The sequence below is a fragment of the Cyprinodon tularosa genome, unplaced genomic scaffold (assembly GCF_016077235.1).
Source record: "Cyprinodon tularosa strain WSP-4 unplaced genomic scaffold, ASM1607723v1 ctg57, whole genome shotgun sequence".
In the NCBI taxonomy this organism is placed as follows: Eukaryota; Metazoa; Chordata; class Actinopteri; order Cyprinodontiformes; family Cyprinodontidae; genus Cyprinodon; species Cyprinodon tularosa.
The window spans coordinates 177135-196609 of NW_024039307.1; the positions used below are offsets into that span (position 1 = coordinate 177135).

General features: G+C 41.7%; 1 protein-coding gene across 12 annotated transcripts in view; it reads right to left on the bottom strand.

Annotated features, from left to right (window-relative positions):
- Positions 1-245: 245 nt before the first annotated feature.
- The window catches only part of casz1 (castor zinc finger 1), a 248408-nt gene continuing 229178 nt past the window's right edge, over positions 246-19475 (bottom strand). For 9 of the 12 annotated variants that reach the window (XM_038305941.1, XM_038305937.1, XM_038305938.1 and 6 more), the window contains 11 exons: positions 16434-16566; positions 14446-14509; positions 13382-13539; positions 12241-12363; positions 11826-12146; positions 11310-11508; positions 10085-10256; positions 7049-7197; positions 6338-6593; positions 5325-5687; positions 2393-3645 (listed from right to left, as the gene is read on the bottom strand). In XM_038305941.1, the coding sequence (XP_038161869.1) occupies positions 2393-3645; positions 5325-5687; positions 6338-6593; positions 7049-7197; positions 10085-10256; positions 11310-11508; positions 11826-12146; positions 12241-12363; positions 13382-13539; positions 14446-14509; positions 16434-16566 (3191 nt within the window). Of the gene's footprint in view, positions 3646-5324; positions 5688-6337; positions 6594-7048; positions 7198-10084; positions 10257-11309; positions 11509-11825; positions 12147-12240; positions 12364-13381; positions 13540-14445; positions 14510-16433; positions 16567-19475 lie in introns of all 12 variants that reach the window. The other 3 variants (XM_038305945.1, XM_038305944.1, XM_038305933.1) reach the window with 2 other exon arrangements.

Here is a 19475-nt window from a genome sequence, read left to right on the forward strand (position 1 = left end):
ATGAGCTCTGGTTTTGTACAATTAATGAGTCAATACCCTAAAATAGGTGAGAAAAAACCTCTTAACTGGATCACATTGGAACATCAGAATATTGGCAAAGGGTTTTTTAGGGTTCTGGTCTGAAGTGTAAAACAAAAAGCCATATCTGTAGCTCCAATCTCTTTTAAGGCAGTATTTTTCCTCAATTAATGTCCTGTCTGGATCACTCTGAAACACTACATGTTTATTGTCATATTAATCACAGCTTTTTTTTTATTTTAATCAACATTTTACTCCTCTACCTGCACACATACAGCCAAGTGCACACAGGATCTAAGAGTACAATGTCTGCACGCCCCTACAGTTATGTCAGTAAATGATGAGCAAACAAAACAAACGACGGCTCCTGCTTTGCAACACAATCTTCAGCCTGTGAGCGAAACCTGGCAAAATTGAGACAAACTGAAAAAGATACAAGAAGAACTCAAAGAAATAAACAAGAAACAATGGGGAATGAATTCAGATCAGTTTGGGGGAAGTTTGGAAAATAGAAAGAAGGGAAAAAAGCTGACTCACACAAGCAAACTATTATGAGGCTATTTGAATCTTTAACTTTTTTATTATTCATTTCTCCTTTTTTTTTTTTAGGATTTTCTTCTTTAAAGGAACCCGTTCATCAAAGAGCATTTTGTTCATATATAGGTATTTTTACAGAGGAAAATACTGTACAACCTTTTTTTTTTCCCTCTTAAAAACAATATGCGGAGGAATATGACTTACACACATTATTATTATTCCCTCTATCATGATCATTTATTTCCAATGCCAAGCTCAGGAGATAATTCAGTGTGTCCACTCCTCAGTCGTACATATTCACTTGATTAAAAAAACCAAAGCAAGGTTCTGACAGATTTATAATTTAGCGCTACAATAAGCGAAGCATTTTACGAATTCTTTGAAAGTCACAGTTCATCTTAGTGTTTCGTATCGGGGCGCGCCATTTTTTTCTATTTTTTTGGCGCAACACAGTTCCTTTTTTATTAGCTTTTTTTATTATTTCAAATCATCCAATCACAGAAGAAGCAAAAAATAAAAACAAGTCTTTAAATAAACCACAGAACAAGAGTTTGTTGTCACACTAACATCTATTTGTGCATAAAAGCAAAAAAAAAAAATAAGTGAACTAAAACAACATCTTTAAAGCAAATTCCCTGTTAAATGATATATATCATTCTTAATTTCTTTTTTTTTCTGTTTCACACAGTAAAAATGAACCTAAAAAGTGCAAGAACACCCTAAATTTTTTTTTTCATTTGGAAGAAGACATAAATATTAAATAAAAAGCATTACAACAAGAGCTTAACCACAGCCATAGTGAATGAAAAAAAAAAAACAAACAAAGTAAAACAACTAAAAAATGCCGTCTGGACATTTTTTTTTTTTGCGATCTGTACATTTTCAACAAAGAACACACTGCACTGATGCTTCCTCTGTGGGTGCATCCAACCCCCAAAATTGAACATCAGGAACCCTCCCTGGCCTCGCACCTCAATATGAATTTCAACAAAAAACACATTCTCATTGCAAAAGATACAAATGTTAACAAAAACATTGTTAAATATACTCATGAGTTTTCTGTTATCACTGCTTTTTATCGTGGTCAGCGAATATAAAAGTGCACTATTCACGCACAAACTTGATTCCTCCACAGGGTGGGCGGGGTTTAAAAAGTATGCTAGCACTGGGTTTTTAGCAGATTTCAAGAACAGAGAACTGTTGAGGCTGAGAGAGACCAGATTGTTGGTCATTTCCATGTGAGAACAAGTAAACCAAAGAGAAGGGAACAAGTAGCCCCGTTCTCACTGTGTCTAATAATAGTTATAATAATAATACAGAAATAAAGATCAAATATCTGAAACACCGCCTGTTCCTCTTAGTGATTCACATCCCTATTTCTTTGCAGTTCATGTCGCTAGAAGTTTTCCTTTTTCTCAAAAAACCATCATTCATACAAACACACACACACCTACATATATAGTTATATAGAGAGATTTGTTTTTGTTTTTCTAAAGTGTTTTTTTTTTTCCACACAAAAAATGTGAAAGAAATAAAAATAAATTAAAGTCAAACATGCACGCACACAAAAAAGACTGATGTGTAGTAAAATGCTTTACACGGCTGCCTGAACTCTGTGTATCTCTGTCTCTTTTTCTTTAATGCATAATTTAATTTATAATGTTGGTCGTTTTGTAAACATCTTGATGAATCGTTTCGCCGGGCCCGTCGTTTTCGTCACGCCGGCGCCGCTGTTGTTGTTTTGGAGCGTGATGAATGAGGCCACTTTCTGTTTATTAGTGGTACACAGAATGTTTCTGCAGTTCCTACAGTCCCCTGTGGGTTTGACGGTCTGTTTTTATGGGTCAGCATCTTGCCTTTCTAACTGGGAAGTATCAGAGTGGTTTACGGAAGCCTCGTAACTTTCGCCGTTGTCCTTGTCACCCTCCGGCTCCTGTGCTGAATCGTCATTCGAGTCAGTGTTAAGATCATCCTCTTCTTCCTCCTCCTCTTCCTCCTCCTCGTCCTCGTCATCCTCCTCCTCCTCAGCATGCGCCTCCTCTTCCAGAGACAGGTCGTCCTCAGCGTCCCCAGACGTTCCCGTGTCATCCAGCTGGGATTTGGCGGTGTGTAACGGTCGTGCTGCATCGAGGTGCATCTTCTTGCTGAGGTCCAGCGAGTCGCTGAGGCCCAGGCCTGCGGCGTTCTTTAGGAAGAACAAGGAGCTGCTGGTGTTGGTGCTCAAGTTGAGGGAGCTGTCGAGGCTGATGGAGGATGGCGGGTAAGAGTGGTTGTAGTCAGAGGCGAGGCCCCCTGGCTGGTAGATCATGGAGGGGACGCTGCTGTTGTGGGACAAGCCATGGAGACCGGCGGGCGAGGAGGTGGAGATGCCTAAGGAGGAGGGAGTGACCGCCGCCATGCTCCCGACAAGATGGTGCATCTCCCGTTTGGGCGACACAGACGGCAGTTCACCCCGCTCCTGCTTCTCGTGCTTCCTCTTGTGGGAGTCCATCTGAGACATGCCCACCACCGTGTGCTTGCACTCTGGGAAGGTGCAGTGGAAGTGCGAGCACTTGAGCTTATATTTGCAGTCGGGAACTTCACAGTCGGCACTGGAACTAAACTGGCAAAAGCCGGCAGCGCTGATCACATCTTGCTTGCCATGGTGCTTGCGGTGGGCTGTCACCTTGGTGCTGTCGGTGCAGCGGAAGCCACAGCGCAGGCAGTGGAAGTGGGTGCTGTTGCCCGAAAACTGGCAGTCAGGGAAGTTGCAGCTGAGTGAGGACTTAAAGCGCTTGAAATCGTCCAGCACCAGGTTGTCCACGCGGTCATGGTGCTGCGCGTGCTTGTACATGTGAGTGCGACCGCAAAACTTGTAGCCGCAGTTCTCACGCGTGCAGTGGTAGTGGGTCACCTTAAGGGAAAACTGGCAGCTTGAGTCCTTGCAGTTCTCATACAGGTCATAGCGCCGGAAGCCCTCAAGCATCATCCCCTCGTCCAGCATCTTCCGAGACGAAGGGGTTTTGCGCCGCTTGCCGTATGGAGACATGTCTTCAATGATCCAGAAGCGCTTCTTGGCGCCGGTGGCCGTGGGAATGGAGATGGTGTTGCCTGGAGAGAAAGAGAGGAGCACATTAAAGCGTAATCAGCTTGGCTCCCAAAGTAAAACCCACAAACTACAAGCAAATTACTGTCTGGGTTAAAACTCTGATGTTGAACTCTCCCCAGCCAGAAGTGGCTCGTAGCTGAGTAAGCACACAAAGCCATATTTTTTTTCATTCCTAATTCCCAGAATGATTAAAGGAGTGGGGAAAGGATGATAGATTGACTGTGGAACATGACACTTTTACAGAGTGTCTCCGGCCCCCAAACAAAGAGGGAGCTGTGAGTCCTAACCAACCCTCTTATCTCTGTGTTGCTTTATGAGGGGCACCCACCTTTTGCAGCACCCTGGGGTCACTGCTAATGATGCGATCCCTGTTCTGCGCGACAGGAAGCAGTGGGCCTCGATAAAACTTAAGGCGTGATTAAAATAAAAAGCTGCTGATGCAGCCTTGTTAATGGAGACTAAACAAGGCCCAGGCTTCGTGGAACAGGTGCCAGATTTACTGCTCTGTCTCTCGGTGCAAAAGTAAAAGCACACACAAATGTGTCATTAGAGCAAGTATGCATGTTCATCCTGTTGCTTCAATGCTGCTGCTTTTTTTCCACATACGGTGCTGGTGAGAAGTTTAAATTGACCCACCATGAACATGCTCAAAATCCTGTGCCTTTAAGGATGTATTTGGTTTATACTTTTATTCAGTGTGCACTGAGGAAGCCACAAAGAGTGGGGAATAAGTTGAGCAATCATTTTTAATTTCTGCCACGGATTTTGCACAAAGTATAAAGATATTTCCCTGTTTGGAGTCAAGGGCTGTTTTTGAAGACTGACCAGTTTTATGTGCATTTAGGATAATTTAGCATGTTCAGCAAAAAACAAGGAACCAATGAGGTATAACCTACAGTAACTGGAAACAATGTACGTACCAGTGTCCCAGTATTTATTTATTTATTGTAATTTTTTGTCTCTTAATTGCATCTAATAGCAACTATCTATTAGACAAGGTCTTTTTAGTTTTTAATACCACGATGACAAGAAACCACATAACACTCCACCAACTGTGAAGCACGCCATGGTACCATCATGCTTTGGGTCTGTATGACAACCAGAGGGTATAAGACTACTTTAGAAAACTTCCACTTCACCTCAAGAGGTGAGGTTTGAATTATAAACACATCTGGGTGTCCCTACTAAAAAAAATTATCCTAAACATTAAAACTGATGTTGGAAGCAATAAAGTAGCCAAGCAGCAAAGGAGTGGATCAGACCTTAAAGCCCCCTTAAAATATGTTAATTGTAATTAAAGCTCTTTACCAAAAACCAACTAATATCCATGAAACATTGAAACAGATTTAGACCAGCGGCTATAAAAGGTGTAGGTTGTCTGCTATGTCAAGCACATTGTAGATTTTAGCCTGGGTGTATAATGGAGTTTGAAAATGACAGAAAATCCACAAAAAATTCAAACCTATGCATCAAATTCCTGTTCTTAATAGGCAGAGTAGCTTTATCTAAACAATTCAAATGCATCATTAAAGGCCCCAAATTAATGTAGCATTCATGCCGATGCTAAGTGAAAGTAAACTTTTTGCTGATGCTGTTAAAAAAATACTTAATTACACAGTCAAAGTCTGCACAGGGCTCAGTAAATGAGAGTGACAGCTGCAGTGTTGGTTTGGATAAGTACCTGCAGCATCCTGTACTATAGGGACGTCATTTTTAACCGGAGACGGAGTGGCAATGATGGGGCTGAAAGCTGGTGTGTTGGTTGGCATGACAACACTCCGAGTGGCTCCCAGAGAGGCGCTGAGCAGAGAGTATGACAGACAGGATGGAGAGAGGAGGTATGGGAGCGAGGGCAGAGGAGGTCGGAGGAGAGCAGGAGGGAGAGACGGGGCCTGGGACTGGAGGCCAGGCTGAGGTACGGAGGGTGGAAGAGGTGGTGGAGGAGGAGGTGGGGGTGGAGGAGGGGAGGAAGGAGGTGCATTTTGGGTGGCACTAGTGTCAGCAGGGGTGGTGGGTGCAGAAGAGGTGGCAGGGCAGCCTTGTCCTAGAGAGACAGGTTGACCAGAAGGAGGTGAAGGACAGGCAAGAGGAGAAAAAACAAGTACACCAAAACAAGGGCCGGACCACACACACACACACACACACACACACACACACACACACACACACACACACACACACACACACACACACACACACACACACACAGAGGGATCGGAGGTAAAAAAAAGGAGAAAGACAAAAGATAAGAGAATGATACAAAATGAGGCCTAGGTAACCCAAACACCAGCCAAAACAACAATTATGAGAGTCGTGGATCACATCAGCAACGCGTGTAGAAATATGAAGATCACAGCCAGGCTTAAGACTTAGCACATAACAAAGAAGAATAAAATAAACTCCACATAGTTCAGCAAACTTACAAGTACTAGAGCTAACAGGGTAATTTCTTATAACATACATTGTGATCAATCACCACTCATTTACAGAATGGTTTTATGACAAAGCAAACATCTCGTCCACGAATCAGGAGAAAAGAACGCCTTAGTGTCAAGAATCTTAGACAGGATTATGACTCATGTGTCTATTCATCATAAGTCAGACTGCTGAATCATGACATATAAGATCAAAAATGCATGAAATGAAAGTGAGTGAGGCCGAATGTTGTCTTGTTTGATGTCACTTTCCCCTCACCTGCTGGAGAGCTGTCATTGCCCACAGGTGTGCTGGTGCAGCTCCTGTCCTGGTTGGAGGACTCGGACGAGAGGCCCAGGGGACTGCCTCCTCCTCCCCCTCCTCCTCCTCCTCCCATGTACTCCAAGTAGTCATCTGTGTCATCCATGATGGAAGAGGAAAAGCCTGAGGTGATGCCAGGCTGGGATGTCACACCCCCGGACACCAAACCGGTGGCGTGCTGCATCTCGTCTCCCCTGTGGCCAAGCGGCATCACCTTAAGACATGCAAAAAAAAAAATTACATCTCTGGAGAAATACTTTTTGACAAGCAAAAAGAAAAAAAAAAAACCCAGAATTTCTCAGGAAGAATGAGCTTTATCCCGCTGTATTTTTAAAAGCATAAAACTAATTTAAAACGAACAGAACAAGAAAATCAACATGCTTCAATCCACTTAAGGTACATTCTGTGCTCTGATGAAGAGGTGTGACAACAATGCACACTACAGAAGGGAAATTTCAGTAAAACACAGTCACGAAGGGTTTTTCGTCAACTAGTGTGACGGAAAATGATAAATCGATCTAGTTTTCTGACAGAGCACCGCATCTTTCCCTGAATCTGACTCATAGAGCAGGAAATGTAAGGTAAGGCTTGAAAACACAAACAAACAACCCCCCAAAAATCACACTGAAGATCGGCTTTGTGTTCCTTCATCCTGGTAGTAGTGCATACCTGGGAGGGGACTCTGTCGAAGTTCTTTCCCAACATCCTTCTCATATGTTTGCGAGCGTGTGAGGTCATCTGGTGTTTGAGCAGGAAGGAGAACTGGCAACCCTCTCGGATGCAGTGGAAGTGGCTGTTGACCTGGTTGTACTTGCAACCTGCAGAAGAGAAATCGGCTTTACTGTTAAGAGTGTTAAGATGTTGTAAGCAGTTAATATCTCAGCTGCAGTAGATGACTCTCTTGGCTCCTCAGTTTTTCTAAAGCCAGTTAGCATTGCTTATTAGTTGTTCCTACAGGATGTAGTTGCTATGATAGGGATAAAGTCAAAGCAGGCCATGTTAAAACAAGTCCAATCTCAGCTAGAATTGTATAGAACTGCTGCTCAGAAGAAGCAACAATAAATAAATAAAAATAAGTAACTTTATCGCAATTTTAAAATAATCAAATATTCTTGAGTATTAGTTGATATTTGATTCTAAACATATCTTTAGGGTTTAACACTGCTTTAGTTTTACATCTGAAAGCAGCTCTGATGGGAAATGCTTTACATACTTGTTACTCTTGTTTTAGCAGGAAGATCACTCATCGTGCAACTTCTACCTTTATTTCCCATATAAATATTTATCTGCTTCTGTGTAAATAACTGCCAAATGCAAACATGATGATGGTTTAAAGGATTATAAAACATAATTTGCATAAACTGCTGGGACATTTATAAAATCTTTTTTTTTTAGAACAGTAGGAGTTCAGTTTGGCCTTAGCCCATCCCTTATTAGCTGTTAACATTACTCAAAGTATCACAATATATACTTTGAAGGAAATGCCTCACATGTTCCAAGCTCACAGAACATTGCTTCCAATTTCTATGTCGCATGTAAATAACCTTTGGCTTCTGTCTAAGTAGTCCTCTAGTAGTAATAAAATGCGGTCCAAAGGGTAAGAAATAAAACATTCATCATACGCCGCTTAGAGACAAAAGTAATCTTGAAAATGTTTCAAAAAAGTAAAAAAAAAAGAAACCACAGGACTTTGTTTTCCAAGTTTGAAGACATTTTGCTTCCCATTCAAGAAGCTTTTTCAATTCAAAAAGTCAGAATTAGCATTGAGTTCCAAGCTTTATAGAAAACATACAAACTGAACCGGAAGAACAGGTTAGTAATGGGGAGTCGTTGAGGTCTTTGTTAGTCTATGATACCCAATACTGGTCCATGTCTCTGTAAGGGGGGGGCCGTTAGGGGCTTTGTTGGCCTGGCTGACCAGGCGAGATGTCTTGGTCCCCTGCCTGGCGATTATTATGGCGAGAATTATGATTGCAGTTGTAGGTTTATGAGAGCTAAAACCTGAGTCCACCTCCTCTGTTGTGAAAATGTTAAAAGTCTGCTTTGGTCTTGGCTCCTCTTGGGCTAACCGTTAACTTTAGCCTCTGTTACAACTAATCTGGGTTTATTCTAATTAAAGATATAAAGAGATATATGATAGAAAACTTTTGAAAAATTCAGAAATATCCCTTTAAACTCTTAATGTGTAGATTAATTCGTCTCCGACTCTTAGCGAGACATCTCGGAGTAGCTAAAGCGCTAAAGGCCACGATACCAACGTGAGGGCGTTCTGATTAGATTTAACACAAAGAGAAGTATTTTTAGTCTTTTTTTTTTTCTTTTTTAATTTCATGATATGGCTTAGACAAAAGAGGGATTGGGTTTCAAAGTGTTTCGGAGTGTACATGTAGGAGGAATATTAGATCACCGGTGTCACACAGAGCAAGTCAAGGCTTCTGTGCACTAAACCTGTGGAGCTCTTTTATTACACTGACATTCTTTATTCAATTAGGAATTTACATAAATAAATTCTCATTTTCTGTGGGCCAATAATGCACACACATCCCTCCAAACCAAAGTAAATATACGATTATTACCATATTAAATTCATTTCTCAAAGTATCTCTGTTGTCGTTTCTCCTTTTGTTCCAAATTGTTTCTGCTGTCTGCTTCACAGTCTTCTGCTCTTTTCTCTTGTTTTAAAACTGGTCTAGGTCTAATTGTTTTATCATTTCAAATTAAATGATTGTTCCGTTTTTCTGCATGTTAATCAAATACCATTATATAAAAGCAGGCAGAAATAATTGAAAGAGTAACATGCTGGGCAGGTGCTAGCATGTCAGTAACCATGGCATCAGGTTTAAGAGAAAAACATGCCTGTGTCATCAAATAGCTCCTGCACACACACGCCGGTTTCAGACACGCAAAGTTGAGCAAATAACAGTAACCCCCGTGACACAGAGGCCCTTTTGTGAGTCAGAAACCAGGTAACATCATCAGCGGTGTTCAGTTTAATGTTGCTGCCATGGATACTGGCAACCCATCAATTCTTTATGACTGGAGCGCTGGCGATGGTAATCCTTTCTGCCCTTTTTTTTCTACCCCCACCCGCCTGAACAATGCGGTCGGCAGATCGGACTGGGGACAAAAAACAGCTGTTTAGGGCCTGGTTTTGTTTGCTTTGTTTCAGAAAAGCTTGTGTAACTGCCTGACAAAAAGAGAAAAAAAAAGAAAAAGAAAAACAGATCACTTTTAATTCATTTTCTGTGCGATGGCAGCGCCGGCTTTGAGGCAACACAAACAGGCTGAACCAGACAAGCCAGATAATTAACAAACACAAACCTAATTGCTCATTTCTGACGGCGGCAGAGGAAAAGAGGAAAACAACCTGGATGTGATTGCCCTCTTTGACATTATTGCTCATATAGTAGCGCAAGCAAGACTTCCTCTGGGACTCGGGGTTGGCATTGTGAATATGCAAAAATGCGGCGACAAAATCTGCGAGGCGGGCCCTTGTTTCGTGCCCTTTTTAACTGCTCTCACAAAGCATGACACTGTGTTTGCCAACACTGGGCTCTCTCCCTTTGTAAACACAGAATATCCTTTTCCAACAGCCAGTAGAAATCAATGTACATCTCTCTCCACGTAACTCCTTTTAATCCTTGAATCAAAAGCTGCTCAAAAGTTGCTCTACATATGGAGGATGAGAGAAACGTTCTCTCTTACCCAGTCTCCCACACTCCTCCCTCTTGGTGAAGTATTTGAAGCCGTTGGCGGCGCGACGCTCTGCCTTCTCATGCTTTTTGATGTGCCAGGGCAGCTTGGTGGTGATGTTGGTGACGAAGAAGCAGCCTGGCCTCAGACAGTGATAGTGGCCTCTCATCCTGAACTCACAGTGCTGCAGCACAGACAGATAAAAAAATAAAAACAAAACAACTAAGGGTTAATATACATTTGTTATGTAAAATTTCCATAAAAAACTAAAAAGCAAAAATTAGGGAAGTGAGTAATGGAAGGAAGTTATTAGGAAGGAGGAAAAGATGGGCCCGACAAACTACAGAAGAAATGACATGGTTAGAAAGTAAAGTAGTAAGGACACCAGGTGGTAAGAAGGAAGAATCAAGGATCCTTTCTAGAGGATGAGGAGAAAGAAAGTAATGACACATTAAGGGTATTTAGCCTGCACATTCTAGTATTTAATCTCATTTTCAGAGTTTCTTTTGCCATACTAATGCAGACCAAAACTTAAACTTCCCCAAGAACTTGACCAATCGGATTTCCTGCATCTCTTTCACCGCTCCTTCTGTTTTAATGGCTATTTTGAAGTACAAATGTTCTGCATTCTTTAGGCCTGTCAAAAGCTTCCCCCATTCACGTCTGCACCACCATCTGCTTCCGAGGCTCACATCCCATAGGACCAGGCCAAATAAGATCTGCTCAGTTCAGGAGAGGGGAGGCTAAAACGAGGCGGACGGGGGTGAAGAAGGAGGAGAATGAGGGAGGGGAGGGGGTTGGATTTTCTGTGAGACGGGTGATTTTCGACACATTAATGAATTCATTTAAACGGTTTTGGAAATACTGGCTCATGAGAGAAGGCAGGGGGGATGCCATTTAGGTTTGATTTGCCAAGCATTCCCCTGATTTTTGCCCTATTCCAGACAGCCTTGTTTACTGTGCAAGTGACAATGATTTATTGGGTAATATCAGCTAAATTGGCCTTTTCTGAGAGGAGAATGCGGCAGTCAAAATGACATCATTGACATATAAACAGGCATTACTGGGGTGAGTCGACTGTCTTTCTCAGCAGAGATGGAAGACAGGGAGCAGTGGTTGTGAAAGCCTTGAGTCAAATAACCTCAAAGACTGGTCTAATAGATAGCATACTTCATGCTTAGAAAGCTCCAGGAGATGACAGCCGGCAAAAAGACTCCTGGGATCCAACAGCTCTCACCTGGTTGGGACAGAGGCACTGCAGGGAGTAGTAGGAGAACTGGTCACGGACATTGACCAGGTTGTTGTTTGGGTTGATGTGGTCCAAACAGTGGGACTCTGCTTTTCCGGAGGTCTTGCACACATACTTGCAGTTCCCAAACAAGCAGTGAAAGTGGAACTTGTTGGAGTATTTGCAGTCAGTAGCCAAACAGGGATCACTGCATAAACAAAAGCGAAGGATGGTTAAATTGGCCACTGGATTCAAATCAGATAAAAGATACAGAAAATATTCCTTGCAAATAGTCTCCAAAGCACTAAAAAATTTTCACATGGTGTAAAATCAACACACATTTTCTCTCACTAATCTTGGACATTGGTCTTTTTTTTTGTTAACTCTCTTCCTATCCAGCCTGTCAGGTTAGGTGGATGGCCAAATCACAGGAGACTGATAATTGTGCTGTACTGACAAAATGTCACGTCATAGTTCAAGTGGTATAAATAGCTTTCTAAGGCAATGAACAAATACTGAACATACTTCTCTTGAAATTGCAGGAAACCAGGTTTGACTTGTGGCTTGGCATTCTCCAGGGAGGTGGTGGCCAGAGGGGAGTTGGCGGGCAAGTTGGGCATCGAGGCTGGCATCTGAGGGATGCTTCCAGTCAGCTGCTTCCAGGCCAGCAGGGATGGGGGGGGAGAGCTGTAGCCACCAGAGGATGTGAGGTTTGCCACATCCATGGATGGATTGGTGGCTATAGATACAGGGGCGACGGGCTGCGGTGGGGCCGCCTCACTGGGCTCCTTACTGTCACTGAACGGAGACTCAGGCTTTATCTTTAAGGTGGCTCGAAGGTGGAAGCTGAAAGAAAAGATGGAAGCAGCCTCCGTTTTTTTATACTGATCAACAAAGCAAAGCGTCGTATTTTCTAAACAAGAAGCGGCATGACACTCACTTAGCATGTTTTATGGCCCCGTCCACAGTGCTGAAGAGTGCACCACAGTCCTCTACCAGGCAATGAAAGTGCACCTTCTGAAGGAAGTCACACTGAGCCTCACAGAAGTCATCCGTGTCAAACCTGGTAGATACAAAAAAATCCACCTAAAAAAACTGCTTTCTCATCAAAGATGACACTAGTTTAAGTTCTCACAATTGTTTCAGTAAATAGTTTCAGTTCTGTCAAACGGTAAACCAAGAAAAAATTCCTGTAAGGTTGGATTCTTTATGCCTCAGGGGTTTACAGGTATAAGGGCTTTACCAGATGCAAGAACGCAAATAAGGTGTGATTGAAGACTTTTTTTATTCGAAATTTCATTTTCAGCAGCACTGAATCCTGAATACTGTAAGTTCTGCAGAGCCAAGAAATCACCCAAGTAGTATGTGTCTAGCTATAATGAAATATGATGAACTATAAGAGCAGAACATCATGCTATAATACAAGGAGAACCAAGAACAGATCAAAGACTAAGTAAGTACTATGTATTGGTCTGGAACGATGCTCTTTAGGCCCAGGACAAGCTACCATAATGAATGCAGCCATAACATTAAACTCTGTCTTAGGGGTGTAAAACGCCAATGATTTGTTTAGATGTAAAAAAGCTTGTAAGAATACAATGTTATTGAACTTTAATAAGACTGGTGAAATCGTTGCTCTTTATCAGACAGCCCTAAGGAAGCACAGACTGTGAGTCATCAATTCATGACCTTAAGCTCACCAACTTTTGCACGGGCCTAGTCACAGTCAAAAAGATGCTTTGGGGTGAATGTACGTAAACATGGCATTCATGCCAAAAAGTTTGTGAAGAAGATAGAAGCCAACATTTCTTAACAGAACTGTAAAAGACTCATTGCCAGTAATTGAAAACGTTTAACAGCAGCTGTTGCTCCAAGAGTGGCACAGTATGTTTTCAGGCGGGCAGTTAATTTTCAAACAGTTCCAGTTTGGACCGCTTAACTGTTTTTAAAAAATGTATAAAAACAAGTTAATTTACTCTGGTTTTCTAAATTGAACATTAAGGTGTGAAAGTAAGGGAAGAATAGAAACAATGAGGGAGAAAATGCTTTTCCACAGCACTGTAAGCTCTTTTTTTTTTTACCTGCGGAGGTATGTCTTCCAGATCTCCGTGGGGTTTTCTGGCCTCTTCAGCACTCTGTGCATGTACTGAGCTGCCTCAGAGGTGTCGTGGACCTGGCCTCCCTCCAGCTCGGTTTTCAGATTCATAGCATTGAAGAGGGCAGGGTTCACCTGGGACATCTACAAAACACACATGGTTTCTGAGCCACCATCCCACTGGTTCTGGCAGAGCATCAATATGTTATGAAAAGAGTGAAGAAATGCACTCGAAATTTGGCAAAGCAAAAGACAGCAGTAGAAACAAGCTGGCTTTTTTTTTTTCTTGCTTGAGTTTGGGCCAGGCGTATTTGTTAAACGTCCCCCTTGGGGGCGTCTGTTAACCTTTTCATGCGATGCGGTGGTTTTAAATCAAAACCCCAGAAGTCTGACACAACAACGGTGAAGCTGTTAGACAACTCAGAATCTGCTTCTAATGTTTACTGTGAGGGTGAAGTTAAGATGTCTAAGAAAAAAGCTTTAAAAGAGTTATCAGTTATTGAGAGAAGAAGAAAAAAATTTGACTAATCTGCCATTACATCATCAGTGTGATGGAAACCACCCAGCACATTTGTATCAGTCAGATCAGATTTATGGCTAAGACCGTGTCCATTTTAATCTTCACACAAACATTTAGATTTCCTTACGTTCACATTTAGACTTGTTAAAAAATGAGGGCAGTGCCTTCTTTTTTCTTTTTTTTTTCCTCCCCGGACTTTTTAATCAAATAATTTATAAAGTCTATAAATAAATATAGAGTGAGGCGGGGAAGTTAAAGTATAAAGGGAGGGGGGGAAAAAATGGAAGGCAAGTTCAGAACAGCTCATCAAAAAACAAACATCTCTATATATCTGGCATGGCACCGAGCTACTGCTTCATTATATTAATTTGTGAGAGGTGCAGCGAAAATTACAACGTATGAAAAATGGCTGGAAAATTTAAATGATACAAACTCATCTTATTAGCGGTGAAACATTAAAAAACAAACAAGCCCCTCCGTGTCCTGCTAATTTGTCTTGGGATGAAAGGCGTTTGATGGATGGATCTTACCTTATTCATAAGCGAGGATAAAAGAGATGTATTCCCTGGTACAGGGTGTCCATTTGATTCATTACTGAAACAAGGAAAATGAACAATGTTTAGTCAAGATTTGCATGAGAACAGTGAATATTACTATTTATCACACAAGGTATGAAAGTATAATGAAGAAGGAAAACGTTTCTTTTTAAGAAACATGGTGTAGGGAGGAGAGTTATTGATAAATAGCGGTTGATTCATCACTGATCACTCAATCTGATGAAAATGAATTTACTTATAATAAAAAATGTTGCAATTCTGCAAAAAAAAAAAAAAAACACAGTCCATATCAAAACCAGGGCTAAACAGAGATTACATTTTCATCTTAATTATGGCTTATTGGTGTCCAGGCCCAAAATGGAAAATTTTGGTTTTACTTTGATCTGCCAATGCAGGGCGAATGAGAGTATACCTGAAATACAATGTTAAGTGTTTTCAATATTAGGAAATACTGTAGCTTCCAATTTAGACAAAGGCTTTTTTAAAGGAAACTACATAAATTAAAACTTTTAAAGTTCCTTTTTCTGTTTACTTGAGATGAAAAAGAGAGCAGGACTTTTCACGGATAACAGGAATCCAAAACAAAGTATAATCAAGTTTCTTTGTTTTATCATTTTAAACTCTTTTGTCTATAAGGAAGATGCTGGATTTTTTTAATTTGTTGTCATTAAAACGTCTCAGGCACGGAGCAATGAAACGGACTCTCTGCATTTAACATATCCCCTTGGGCAGCAGTGGGCTGCCAATGTGCGGCGCCCGGGGAGCAGTGTGAGGTTAAGGGTCTTACTCAGAAAGCCAGAGTGGGAGTCTGTGGGAGCGGGTCTTGAGCTCAAAACCTCTGGATTCCAGGCTCTATGCCCTAACCACTAGGCAGCCACTCCCTACACGGATTTGAAACATGTTGTGATCTGGATATTTTAGGTAATAGTCATAGAGACTGCTATAGGTATGTGATGCTAGCCATGTGAACTGAGACAACCCTGAATACCATTAACTGTTGTTGCGCCTAAGTTCATAGAGTCAATAATTGTGGCAGCTAGACTACAAATTGTTTTATTTTTCTTGTATCTGCTTATGATTGAAAATAAATCAGAAAAGGCTAAAGAGTTGTCAGTGGGTTATATTTACACAAAACAAGGATTAAAAATCAGCCAAAACATGTGTCTTTAACAACCATAAAAAAGGGACAACCAAACTTTAAAATATACTGTGCAATAAAACACTTTTCTTTTTATTATGAAAGTCTTTTTAAGTAATTGAAATAAATTTAGAATTTGATCATTCAAATGTAATAATCTATCTATCTTTTAGGCATAATAAAATTGTGCTAAATCTTTTTGATTTAAGTTTTGTGGTAAATATGGTGTCACTGTAAGATGTTTGTATTTTATATCTAATCAATCAGTTTAAAGAATAATTTCATCATCATACAGCTGTAAACAGGCCATTAATCCTTACTGGCTGGTAAAACAAAACTTAAAAAATCAACCAGCAGCAATGACGCCACAGTAACCAAAAATACTCCTTGGTGTGAAATTTAACTGAAAATGGCAGAAAACTAAATATTAGCTCTTTTTAGTAAAATCTTTGAGTTTTAAATAAAGTCATAGGAAGCACTAAAAGGTTGTTATTCATTTTAAAAGGAAACATGTTTCCTGCAGTCTTTCAGCAGTGAACAGAAAGCCAATCTAAAGTACAGTAGAGACTTTTTATTGTTTTGAGCTTTGAATCTTTATCAAACTCGAAGACGCAAATATGGAAATGTGAGTCTAAAGTAAAAGCAAAATTATTTAGAGAGTACCAACTGAGAGACTGCTGCTTTAGCAATGTTAGATGGGCCCTATGTGCCAATTCCTAAAATAAGCCAGCTTATTACACCAGGTGAATATTTTCCATGAAATGGTAACCATCTAAAGATGCTAAAAGGTGGATGTTTAATTGGGATTGTATTGCTTGTATACCTGTGGTCTTTCTTGCTCAGGTCCAGGCTCTGGTCCTGCTGGGAATCTTGGGAAGTAGCAGAGTTGGTGTCCACTGGCTCCTGCTTCACTTGAACCAGATTAAACTGGCTGGCCGAGCCTGGCTGCCCATTCCCTGAGGAACCATGCCGGAGACGAAGCAGAGGAGAGAAGAGACAACAAAGTTATTGTTGGTCAGCATTATTACCCTGTGACAAGATCCAATCTGACTTCTGTCCTGGCTCGAGAAGAATACTCCGAGTGATAATTATTGCGAAATTATGTCAGGCCGTCAAGCCTTTTAAACAGTGATTGAGAGGCGGGAGATATGAGGGAAAAAGACTCCTTTTTCTACAGCACTTGTCACAACTCATTTGCCAGGCTGCCTCTTAACTGGTCATTAAGTGAGATGCTAATGCTGAGGGAAAGTGGCAGTCTCAGATTGGCCATCCGCCCCCCTCCTCCCCCCTTCCCACTTTCGTCGGCTTTCTCGTTGGCCTGACAACGGGTGGCGGCCAATGCCACGGAGCATACCCACAAGGAACAGGGGCGCCATGTCGGTCAGATTGGAGATGACAGCCAATCAGATTGGTTCAAATATTGTGACCTCTCTATCACCGTCTCTTCCAAATAGGTATTCAGCGGACAGCGAAGTGGAATTGCAATAAATAAATAGGCGGGGACGACCTGAGGTAGAAATGCTGACAGGAAGGTGAATTCTGGTCCCCCTTTTGATCCCAAGGGACTGAAATATTAATTTGTCCTCAGGCTACACACAGAAAGCTGAGCCTCGGGCTGACAAGAAGTGGAGCTTTGTCTTAAAAAATATATGTTGGAGGTGAGGCACCTCTGGGTCAACCTCCAGGACACTAAAACTGCAGTGCACCAGCAGCCATTACTAGTGTTGAGAAATCAGGAATAGTGACAAGCAAGGTCATGGGCATCCAAGTGTGTGCCCTGGTCAGGATCCACTCCTTTTTGGAACAAAAAAAAAAAAATGGGACAAGCCCAGCTTGTGATGAGGGGGGGAAAAAACACAAAGAGAGTTCTCTCCTGCTAAAAGATGACCCAGAGACATATCAGTCCGAATAGGAGTGGAAAAGCAAGTCTTGGGCCTTGTCAGCTGAAAGCTAGGAGATGGGGAAGTGTCAGTGTAAGTTCACTTTGACAATGGTTAGGCTTGCAGGGGTTGTTGGGGGCGGGGGGTGCGTCTTAGAGGGAAAACAGTAGTCAAACAATAATGCTTCTGGTTTGAGGTCACTGAATGCTTACCAGAGTCAACATCCAGCCCTCCGATTCCCTCCCCCCCCTACCCTCATCTTGATGAGAGTATATCCAAAATTAACTAGCCAGACGAATCCTGCCTTGTCATTGACAATTAAATCAACTCAGAGACAAAATGAGAGCATATTCCATCAAGAAGAGCCACTAACTACATGATCTCCCTATGATCGGCAGGCTCTGCAAAAAAATTATTCAATATCTTATGATATGTTGACTTTTGAATTGAAAATAAGGCTTGGGTGCACTTCATGAAATTATTATTAGTATTTTTCTTGTATTCACTTCCCAAGGAGGGAGAACAAATGAGTTTGACTCAAAGCAGCTTCTTTCTGGAAATTATCCAGGAATAATGTACACCATGTAATTACTCCGGATAAGATACAGAGCTTGTGAAAGATCATTTGTACTGTGCGTCTAATTAGTAAACCCTTCAGATGCTTGAATCTCTAAAAAAAAAAAAAACTCTTAGGGGTAAATTAGAGTGGAACATTAATTAAAAAAAGAAATACTGAATGCAGAAACAGGAAAAGAGGCTCAATTCACTTTAAAAAGAGGCAAAGTTTCATAGCCTGGTGAGAAAATAAATGCTGTGAAAAATAGCCTCATACACAATGACTTTTCTCACACCTTTTTGTCAGAGAAGCACAAACCACTTCCTCCTCATTTAGCCCTAAATGTCCTGTTCACACATTTTCTGAAGCAAATATGAGAAAAAAACCCACATATACTCCTCGATTCTGCGTCAACTATTTACAAAAATGTCGGTGATTAAAAATGTGGTGATGATGTGTGTGTGGGGGGGTTATTTTAAAAACCTTTTATTTCCTAGCAGAACAGCTCTGAGCTGTAGCAGCATGTCTGAAATGAAAGCGACCATCTGTGGAGGCCCCACCCTCAGCAGGTGCCTCCCACCCCCAACAGAGTTTTGCTGCTACCTGCTGAAAGCCCAAAAGGTGGAGCTGAGCCCGACAGACTGGGCGCAGCTCCGAGCAGCTGCCCCCCCCCCCCTTCCCGGCTCTCTCTCTCTGTCTCCTGGCTCTCTGGGCCTCATCCTGCTCTGGGAACACCAGCAGGAATGGTAATCCTTCCCCAACATCCGGAGCGACCCCTCTTTAAAATCCGCCCCCACCTGCTCAGACCCAGAACCTGCTCTAAATGAACGTGGCGCCTCACTCCGCAGCGCATTATCAGAATTAAATACTTTCTTTTCATTTTCAAATGGTTTTGTTTGGAGCAATATGATAAACACAGACAAGCCAATTACCTCCAAAACATATTTGAATTATGCTAAACAGACTCTGGCATGTTTTTGTGAAAACTGGAGGTTTCTAGAAATTAAAAAAGGGTCTTTGTTGATGAGTGTCTTCCTTGTATCTGTGCCTGTTTCTTCGCTCTGCTGCTTTGAGGCATTTCTACTTCGGTGATTTCACTTCTTTTTTTTATCAGTTTGCACATGAAAATCTTTTTTTTTTTTCTGGCAATTTTTCAACTTAATTTCATTCCACCTCCATTTGCTTGGAACGAGCGCAGACAGAGATAAGAGGCCAATGATGAGGAAACATGTTCAACACAAGCCCCATGAGCCCCCTGCTCCGAACATCATAAGAGACTTTTACAGGCTCTACTCTCCCCCTGTCAGCGCATTTATCTCCAAATGGATTGTGGGTATCTAACAAGCGATCAACGCAATAACAGAGCCAGAGCAGAGCACCGTGCCTCTGGTTTGTCCCTTTAAGTCCGAAAAGCGCTGGTTCTTCTGTT